At 51.2% G+C, this 10,432-nt stretch overlaps 1 protein-coding gene across 1 annotated transcript in view; it reads left to right on the plus strand.

The window, feature by feature from the left end:
• Positions 1 to 10,432, plus strand: part of arap2 (ArfGAP with RhoGAP domain, ankyrin repeat and PH domain 2) — a 79,298-nt gene that overhangs the window by 47,400 nt on the left and 21,466 nt on the right. The window contains 6 exon segments of the mRNA XM_079757694.1: positions 552 to 654; positions 2,262 to 2,454; positions 5,875 to 5,938; positions 6,905 to 7,068; positions 7,545 to 7,757; positions 9,951 to 10,056. Of these exon segments, the coding sequence (XP_079613820.1) occupies positions 552 to 654; positions 2,262 to 2,454; positions 5,875 to 5,938; positions 6,905 to 7,068; positions 7,545 to 7,757; positions 9,951 to 10,056 (843 nt within the window).

Genomic DNA, 10,432 nt, shown 5'->3' on the forward strand with positions numbered 1-10,432 from the left:
GTAGCCCCCCCAGTGTTCCTTGGTGCTGAGAGGAGAGCATCAGTCTCCGGTCGAGACCCCCGCTTTGTGACTCCCTGCCCTAATCACCAACACTGCACCACTTACTGCCCCCCCCACCCCACACACACACACACACACACACACACATAGACAAACCCACACACTCGAGCACACACACACACACACGAGCACACACACAGGCGCAGACGCAGAGGCAGACACTCACACACACTCACACAAACGATCGGTTGGTAGCAAGTCTTAACCATTAAGAGAATGACCTCTGACCTCCATCTCCTCAACAGAGAACGAGAGAGAGAGAGAGAGAGAGAGAGAGAGAGAGAGAGAGACAGAGAGAGACAGAGAGAGAGAGAGGGGGAGAGAAAGGGAGAGAGGGAGAGAGAGAGAGAGAGAGGGGGGAGAAAGTGAGAGAGAGAGAGAGAGAGAGAGAGAGAGAGAGAGAGAGAGAGAGACCAATTGAGATCAATACTTTTCCTATTCCTCCCTGACCTTACCATTGGCTCCCCGTTTGTTCTCCATGGACCAATCAGGGCGGTGTTCACACTTGGGCTGTACCTGCAGACCGAGAGGGTGTACGTGATTGGTGCAGAGACCCTGGACACCCGACAGGATTGGCTGCAGGCCCTCACCAAGGTGAGGACTGAGAGTGACGTAGCTCCCCCCTCCTCATCGTCCTCCTGTCCGTCCGTCCCCTGGCTCTGTGGACACCGGAGCCCCCCCGACGACCTGAGGCACAACCTGATTGGTTCAATCAGTCTGCATCGTCCGACAGGCAACCAATGAAAGCTCTTCAGTTCGTACTGATCTGGAACATGCATCATGAGAGTGTATTCAGATTAGGTAACCTAATCAGATCGTATGCTATCAACGAACTGAAAGGAGGGATTGATCACTGTTCTGATAATCAATGAATAATGGACTCATAGTAAGAATGGATTTGGTAAAGTATGAAGGTTGGCCACGTGTTCTGTGGAGCGGTCTGGTTGATGGATGGACTAATGGACCCCCCCCCCACGCCGGGCCCCGGCTGCGGTGGTCTTTCACTGGAGGAGTTATAATGAAGGGGCGTTGGGGGAAAACACATTTTCCCACAATGCCCCTGTAGAGCCCTCCGATAGTGGGCCCATTACTTTAGCTTTTATATTTTGTTGCCCTTTTGAAGCGCACCAAACATACACACACACACACACACACATTCATGTACTTACACACACAAAGCCCCATGTACCCCCCACACACGTGTAAACAGCGTGTGTGCGTCCCTGCGGAGCCTCTCTGTGGTGGGGGGCCATTCTGCCCCTCCTTCTCGCTGACAGCCTCCTGTAATCAGGTTCCCCCTGACTCGTGTTCCTCTGGGGGGGGGGGGGGGGGGGGGAGCAGACGACTGCCCAGAGCACGGTTAGGGGTCAGGGGTCAGGGTCAGGGGGACCAGGGTCAGGGTCTTGGTCAGGGGTCAGGGTCTGGGTCAGGGGTCAGGGGGTCAGGGGTCAGGGTCAGGGGTCAGGGTCAGGGGGAGCAGGGTCAGGGTCTTGGTCAGGGGTCAGGGTCTGGGTCAGGGGTCAGGGTCTGGGTCAGGGGTCAGGGTCTGGGGTCAGGGGCCAGGGGGAGCAGGGTCAGGGTCAGGGTCTGGGGTCAGGGGTCAGGGGGAGCAGGGTCAGGGGTCAGGGTCTGGGTCTGGGTCAGGGGTCTGGGTCAGGGTCAGGGTCAGGGTCTGGGGTCAGGGGTCAGGGGGAGCAGGGTCAGGGGTCAGGGTCAGGGTCTGGGTCTGGGCCAGGGTCTGGGTCAGGGTCAGGGGTCAGGGGTTCGGTAGTCCCACTCCAGGGGGTCTACAGAGACTGGATTAGCGTTTTGTACCGGGCCTTCTGTCTGTGAGGCCAACTCAAAACCACCGGACGCTTCTGGTCTCAGTTTGAAAGAACCTCATTTGTACTCCATTAATTGGTTGATGACTTTATTTTATTGATTTATGTTAATTTTTTATTGTTCTCCTATGTGTGTGGTTGTGTTTGTGTGTGTGTGTGCATGTGTGTGTGTGTGTGTGTGTGTGTGTGTGTGTCTGTATGTGTGTGTTGGATGGCGTTTTTGTATGCGATTTTGTGTGTGTGTGCGTTCGTGTGTGGTTGTGTGTGTCTATGCGTGATTGTGTGCGTGCGTGCGTATGTGTGTGTGGGTGTGTGTGGTTGTGCGTGTCTGTGTGTGGTTGTGTGCGTGCGTGTGTGTGGTTGTGTGTTCTTGCGCAGTGCTTCATGCCGTCGTCAGTGGAGGGTATGCTGGGCAGAGACTGCGAGCTGATTGGTCGACTCCACTACAGGGAGGGTCACGACCTCTACCACTGGAGGGTCGGTTGGTTCGCCCTGGCCGGCTCCGCCCTCAACTACAGCTCGGGGGAGGGGTTGGAGGCGGAGCTTCAGCTCAGGCAGCTCCAGGAGCTCAGTAAGGCCCCGCCCTTCCTCTTCCCCTCATTCTCCTCGCTCTCCAGAAAAATGTAAAGACAGACTTTCTGTTTGCTTATTTCCTGTAAAAAAAGGGCTGATCAATATGAAATGGAATAACTTCAAATGTTATGTTGTGTTATCAAATGTTCTTCAAATGTTTCCATAATTACAGCTGATCATGTTTGAGGAAGACGTTCACTCAATGCACATTAGTCAGGACCGTTGAGGCCTGAGAGACCCTTTGTTCCCTCTGCTGGCTTCATTACCTCCTCTGAAGGTGGATCACGGTGCTGTGGTGTAAAGAGTCCTGAACACGCTGTATAGACTCACTGCTGTAAAGGACTCCCTTGGTGTCTTGAGCCTTCTCTCTGTGTCTCTGAGCTCAGCTGTTAGCGCCATTGTTGAAAGAAATGGGATCGGGAAGAAAGAAAAGATGTGAAGGAAAACATCCTCGCTGGCTGGAGGGGGGGGCGGGCTGTGATCTTCTGACGTTGACAATGTCAAACCATTTCCATACCACAACGACGGTAAGGTTTAAAACGTAGCTCAGCAACGCTACAATTATTTTTGGGTTTCATTTCTACATTTTCGGGGGAACGGTTGTGGGGAATAGACACACTCAGTGCCCTGGTGTCCACATCAGCAGCCGCTCCTCCCTGGACCCAGCAGGGGCTGAAGGGCTAAGTCCCCGCTCTGATCCACTCACAGCCGATTCGGAGCCCAATGGAACAAAATGGCTGCCCGATCCCTTTCCCGCCAAGCGGCCCCATATGGCCGGCATTTAGCGGCCAGGTCTGACCCGCCTGAGAACGGCTGGCCGAGCCAGAAGGGACTCTTTGGTCCAGGCTAGAACGGTCCTGAACCTTTGTGATGTGGGGACTCTCTCAGGTACAGGTAGCCAGTGACAACCGGCCAGGTGATGTTTGCTCGCCGTGAGGACGGAACAATAAGAATAAGACAATTACAATTAGGGCATTTGGCAGACGCTTTTATCCAAAGCGACCTACATCGGTTAATATACACATTGACGGCAGAGTCAACCATGCAAGGCGACAGCCAGCTCATCAGGAGCAGTTAGGGTTAAGTGTCTTGCTCAGGGACACATCAACACTCAGCTAGGAGGAGCTGGGGATCGAACTAGCAACCTTTCGGTTACAAGACAACTGCTCTACTTCCTGAGCTAAGATAAGAGTAGAAATTAAAACAAAAGTCGAAGTTGAAGGATATTTGAATCTGTTGTCAGAGATCACAAGTCAAAACACCAAACAGTCTATTTGAGGTGTTTGGCGTGTCGGTTGGGTTTGTTTGACCTTTGACCCCCCAACGGAGGGCCTGTTCTGTGGTGTCTGGGCTTCAACACCAGTCAGCCTTGGGCCTCGGTGACCCCCGCCTCATTGAATAACACACTTCAAATCACGGAGAGAAGGCGAGGACGAGGAGACAGATGTTTTGTGTGCTCGTCATTAGGCTGTCACACCGGCTCATTTAGCTGTTAGCTCGCACAATGCTCTGAAATTAACAGGTTTCAACCTTTCAGCGCTCAACCTTGAGTTGAGCTGGCAGCGTTTTGCTTTCTGACAGTGAAATGATATTTCCCATAATACTGTAAAACTTTAATTAGTCTCTTCAGGAAAAATGACATTTTCTTTGGTTGATCAATTTTTCATTTATCCTTTATTTTTCAGTCGGATCGGAGGTAGAGGTTGCTTGATGCCGTCGTGATTCTTTGAAAGTGTAACTAATAAAGAAACAACATCATGGCTCGTTGTAAAAGCCAACCATAAATTAATCATTCTCTGTTTAACAACATAAGTATCGAGTGCCAGGTTGCTGGAGGGTAGTATTCATCGTAAAACAGACATCATTGGCTGACTGTTAAATCCTGCATGCAGACCGCACAACTAACAACGCTTTGAACTCTTTAGAGGCTTCAAGAAGAGGAGATGTATATAACCACTGTGTCATCTGCTGTGAGGTCTACATCAAGGTCTGAGTCTATACAAAACCATTAATAACCTGATGATTTTCATCATCTACTGTAGTTCATAGGAAGGTACCTTACTGTTTCATAAACACCCTATAGCGTGATTTAATCTTTAAAACCTTTAAACGCTTAGCGTTTAGTACAGCATTAATGATGTTTGCTCCATCACTTGGCTACGCGCCGAGAGACAGAACAGGACTTTCTGTTCTGCAGGCTTTGTCTCGCGGAGTCACGCCTCTGTCTTAAGGTACAGAGGCTGCTCCGCCGTCTAGACGCAGCTTTCTATATATTACTCAGCCCTGATTGACTCACGTAGAATGGAATAGGGCCTTCAAGTGAAGCCAGCGCTTGCTGCGTCTCCAGCACACAACCGTCGTCCTCTTCGTCACACCGGGAGGAAATAAAATGTCGAGCTTTCTCGTTGGGGAGAAAATTGCGAAGTGATTGACTTGAAATGTCAAAGCCGATCTTAAAGTGCAATTTAACTGCATGACAGAACAAATTTATATATATATATATATATATATATATATATATATATATATAGTCTATATTTTTGTCAGCTGGGATTTCTAATTTGCTGTCCTCTTTGTTGGTATCTTATCGCCACTTATTGTGTCCTGCTGCTGGCTTCTCTGAGGTCTATTCTGCTCTCAGGTCTGAGCCCCAGGGAGCGTCCACCAACACATGTCAGCCCTATAAACACCTCTGCTCTAAGGCCTGAGCAACAGGGAGCGTCCACAAACACACGTCAGGCCTTTAAACGCCTCTGCTCTAAGGCCTGAGCGCCAGGGAGCGTCCACCAACATACGTCAGCCCTATAAACACCTCTGCTCTAAGGCCTGAGCGCCAGGGAGCGTCCACCAACACACGTCAGCCCTATAAACACCTCTGCTCTAAGGCCTGAGCAACAGGGAGCGTCCACAAACACACGCCAGGCCTTTAAACACCTCTGCTCTAAGGCCTGAGCAACAGGGAGCATCCACAAACATACGTCAGCCCTATAAACACCTCTGTGGCTGTAAAACCTGGTCTATACGTCTCTGCTGAAGGCACTGAGTGGGACTCTTTACCACACCTTATATCAAATCTCTCCAAACCCTACCTCACCCTCAGGAGATTGATTGACCCCTTAGTGTTTCCTGCCATATTTTCCCGTTCATTTCTGCCAACGGTCAAAACAACATGGAGGAGGTATGCAAGTTGAGGAACATCTCAAATACGTCCCTTTGTACAGAAAATCATCTTCACATTATGAAGACCACCACATGTCACTGACTTTGCGGCAGGAAGCATAAATGCGGCCCGCCCACAGACCCCCAGTGCCTCTGTGAGGTGGAAGCACCAGTCAGAGTCTATCTGTGATTAAAACTGATATAAATAAATACCTTCTCCACTTTAACACCACCGCCGCCTACTCTGCCTGCTCCACAGCTGTCTCCACACATAGCGAAGGTGAGGAGAAGATCAAGGTCCTGCTCATGGTGGAGAGTGGAAGGTATGTCGATCGGGATAATTGGCCAATCTGAGGGTGTAGGAATGGATTCCCTTTTAAAGGGTTTGACAAGTTAAGTTCCTCATTAGGTGTCTGCGTCTGACAGCTGACGTGTGAACGCATTTAGGAAATCAAGTGGCAGATGTTTACCTGGAATGCACCCGAGAGGGTTCAGACGCCCGCCTTAATACTTGTTACTATTAATGCTGCCTAACACTAAAGACGAATGCTAAATGGTGAACACGTTACATTTACTAAGGACTCTGCAGTTAGCCTTTAGCACAGTATTGGCTCCGACTATGTATCTAAATTAATCCTAAACTATGGGAGTGTTAAGATAAAGCTGAGTTGTGTGTTTCTCCTGGTGTTTCTCCTGGGGTTTCTCCCAGTGTTCCTCCCGGTGTTTCTCCTGGTGCTTCTCCTTTTGTTTCTCCTCGTGTTTCTCCTTTTGTTTCTCCTCGTGTTTCTGCCCTTGTTTCTCCTCCTGTTTCTCCCCTTGTTTCTCCTGGTGTTTCTCCTCCTGTTTCTCCTGGTGTTTCTCCTCTTGTTTCTCCTCCTGTTTCTCCTTTTGTTTCTCCTGGTGTTTCTCCCCTTGTTTCTCCTCATGTTCCTCCTGGTGTTTCTCCCCTTGTTTTTCCTGGTGTTTCTCCCCTTGTTTCTCCCCTTGTGTTTCTCCCCTTGTTTCTCCTGGTGTTTCTCCCCTTGTTTCTCCCCTTGTGTTTCTCCCCTTGTTTCTCCTGGTGTTTCTCCCCTTGTTTCTTCCCTTGTGTTTCTCCCCTTGTTTCTCCTGGTGTTTCTCTCCTTGTTTCTCCCCTTGTTTCTCCTGGTGTTTCTCCCCTTGTTTCTCCTTGTGTTTCTCCTGGTGTTTCTCCCCTTGTTTCTCCTGGTGTTTCTCCCCTTGATTCTCCTGGTGTTATTCCTGGTGTTTCTCCTCCTGTGTCTCCTCCTGTTTCTCCCCGTGCGTGGCAGGACGGTGTACGTCCACGGGTTCAACGGCGGGGACTTCGACCTGTGGCTGTCGGCGCTCACGCGGGCGGCGAGGCGGGACGGCCGGGCACTGGGCGACCAGCAGCTCAGTAAGAACGCTGTCCCCATCGCGGTGGACAGCTGCATCGCCTTCGTCACGCAGCATGGTGAGCTGGTTCCTCTGGTTCCTCTTCACTGTCCTCCTGCCGACTGCAGGCTGAGAGCCTGAAGCCTGTCAGAGCTGAACCGTACCCTCACATTAGAGGAGACCGCAACACTGGGTTTAATATCAGGGGAGGAAGACCGACACGCAGCTGTCACAGAATCTCTCTCTCTCTCTGTACGTATGTCTCTCTCTCTCTCTCTCTCTCTCTCTCTCTCTCTCTCTCTCTGTACGTATGTCTCTCTCTCTCTCTCTCCCTCTCTCTCTCCCACTCTCTCTTTCTCCCTCTCTCTCTCTCTCTCTCTCTCTCTCTCTCTCTCTGTACGTATGTCTCTCTCTCACTCTCTCTCTCTCTCTCTCTCTCTCTCTCTCTTCTCTCTCTCTCTCTCTCTGTACGTATGTCTCTCTCTCTCTCTCTCTCCTCTCTCTCTCTCTCTCTCTCTCTCTCTCTCTCTCTCTCCCCCCCCCCCCGGCCCCCAGGTCTGAGCCAGGTGGGGGTCTATGAGACGCAGGGCGACCCGGTCCGGGTGTCCCAGCTCCTGGAGGAGTTCAGCCGTGACGCACGGCTGGTGAAGCTGCACCAGAGGGACCACCGTCTGGAGGACGTGGCCCAGGCACTGAGGGGCTTCCTGGACCGCACCGAGGACGCCCTGCTGACCAAGGAGCTCTACCCCTACTGGGTCGCCTCTCTGGGTGGGTCTGGGACCAGTACCCTACTGGTCCCCTCTCTGGGTGGGTCTGGGACCGGGAGCTCTACCCCTACTGGTCTCCTCTCTGGCTGGGTCTGGGACCAGTACCCCACTGGTCCCCTCTCTGGGTGGGTCTGGGACCGGGAGCTCTACCCCTACTGGTCTCCTCTCTGGCTGGGTCTGGGACCATTACCCCACTGGTCCCCTCTCTGGGTGGGTCTGGGGCCAGTACCCCACTGGTCCCCTCTCTGGGTGGGTCTTGGGACTGGTCCCTACTGGGTCTAGTCCCCAGGAGCAGGTAGGGGTTAGACAGTGAGCTGAGATGCATGGCAGTGAGGAGCAGGTAGGGGTTAGGCAGTGAGCTGAGGAGCAGGTAGGGGTTAGACAGTGAGCTGAGGAGCAGGTAGGGGTTAGGCAGTGAGCTGAGGAGCAGGTAGGGGTTAGGCAGTGAGCTGAGGAGCAGGTAGGAGTTAGACAGTGAGCTGAGGAGCAGGTAGGAGTTAGGCAGTGAGCTGAGATGCATGGCAGTGAGGAGCAGGTAGGGGTTATACAGTGAGCTGAGATGCATGTTGTTGATCCTACAGGAAGGTCGTGGACATTGGGGATGGATCACAGGACCTTTAGTATTTAGTCCGGTTGTAGAGCCACAGTAATGAGTGTGGTCTGGATCATACATCATACTGGGAAAGGATTCACAGAGCAATGTTTTGTGATAAAAAGACCAGAGAAAGCCTGGCAACCCATGCACAGATTATTAAGACTATGTTTGTAAATGGCATAGGCTAGCAAGTAGTGAACAAATGAAGTTACATAAAGTACACAGGATGCAATTAACTGTACACTCGTAAAGTATGTGAAGTTTAATCTAAAAGGCGACAAAATGAAAAACAATGGACTCCACGAGGCTCGTGTAGAAAGGGCAATCCTCCATATAATTGGATAAATAAAAGTCCTTGTGGCTATTATTAAGTCAAGAGTTTTGTTTCTCCTCTACTCACTGTAATCAGCTCCACTGGTGGACTTTTTACATTTAATTGCTTCTGCTAAGTGTACCATTTATTATTCCCACAGTCGCGATTACCGATTACACGTTAGCCTATGCTCTCTCTCCTCTCTCTCTCTCTCTCTCTCTCTCTCTCTCCCTCTCTCTCCCTCTTACCTCTCTCTCTCTCTCTCTCTCTCTCTCTCTCTCTCTCTCTCTCTCTCATCTCTCTCTCTCTCTCTCCCTCTTACCTCTCTCTCTCTCTCTCCTCTTACCTCTCTCTCTCCTCTCCCTCTCTCTCTCTCTCTCCCTCTTACCTCTCTCTCTCTCTCTCTCTCTCTCTCTCTCTCTCTTTCTCTCTCTCACCTCTCTCTCTCTCTCCCTCTTACCTCTCTCTCTCTCTCCCTCTTACCTCTCTCTCTCTCTCTCTCTCTCCCTCTTACCTCTCTCTCCCTCTTTCTCTCTCACCTCCCTCTCTCTCCCTCTTACCTCTCTCTCTCTCACCTCTCTCTCTCTCTCACCTCCCTCTCTCTCTCTCTCTCCCTCTCACCTCTCTCTCTCTTTCTCTCTCTCACCTCTCTCTCTCTCCCTCTCTCTCTCTCTCTCCCTCTTACCTCGCCTCTCTCTCTCTCTCTCCCTCTCTCTCTCTCTCTCTCTCTCCTTCTCTCTCTCTACCCTCTCTCTCTCCCTCTTTCTCTCTCTCTTCCCTCTCTCCCCTCCCACCTCTCTCTCTCCTCTCATCTCACTCCTCTCTCTCCCTCTTTCTTTCTCTCTTCCCCTCTCTCTCTCTCACCTCTCTCTCTCTCTCTCCCCCTCACCTCTCTCTCTCTCTCTTTCTCTCTCTCTCTCTCTCTCTCTCTCTCTCTCTCTCTCTCTCTGATAAACCATAAATGCAGTAGTGAGGGTCCGGTGCCCAGTGACCACAGCCCCCCATGGTGTGTTCCAGGCAGCAGATCAGACCGTTGGTGTGGTTCTGATCCGTTCTCCACAGAGCAATGTGTCCCACATGGTGGTGTGAACATGTGAACATCTGTTTGGATGTTTCAACCAGGCATCCACTCAGCCCCAGTCCCACACTGGGCTGGCTGCTGCTACAGCTGGTTCAGAGCAGCTCTAGCGGTGACCTCGTGTTAGAGTCTGTTTCTTGCCTGTGGCCCTCGTACGCTCAGCGGTGACACGGGTCAGACCTGATGAAGAACCACTCCTGTTTTACAGATGAGGAGGATGAGGGGCGGAGGGTGAGTAAGTACTCCACCTTCATCGACAACCTGCCCAAGATCAATCGCTTCACCCTGGAGGCGTTGCTGCAACACCTGTACAGGTACACACACACACACACACACACGCACACACACATATTTACACTGCACAAACAGACAAACACGGACACACGCACGCAGATACAAACACACACTGAATTATACAAGCTCAAATAGGACAGACATAAAGTCAACACACACACCGATACGAGACACACACACGCACACACACAGAGACACGGACACACACACACACACACACACACACACACACACACACACACACACACACACACAGACAAACACAGAATATCTCGGACATTTTTGCTTACTCTGTTCTATTCTTCAAGTCTTTCCTCTAAGCCTTCGGCCTCAAAGCTGCCTTCTCTGATCACATCACAACACACACACACACACACACACACAACACACACACAC

The sequence above is a fragment of the Pollachius pollachius genome (genome assembly GCF_949987615.1).
Source record: "Pollachius pollachius genome assembly, chromosome: 20".
NCBI classification, from domain to species: Eukaryota; Metazoa; Chordata; class Actinopteri; order Gadiformes; family Gadidae; genus Pollachius; species Pollachius pollachius.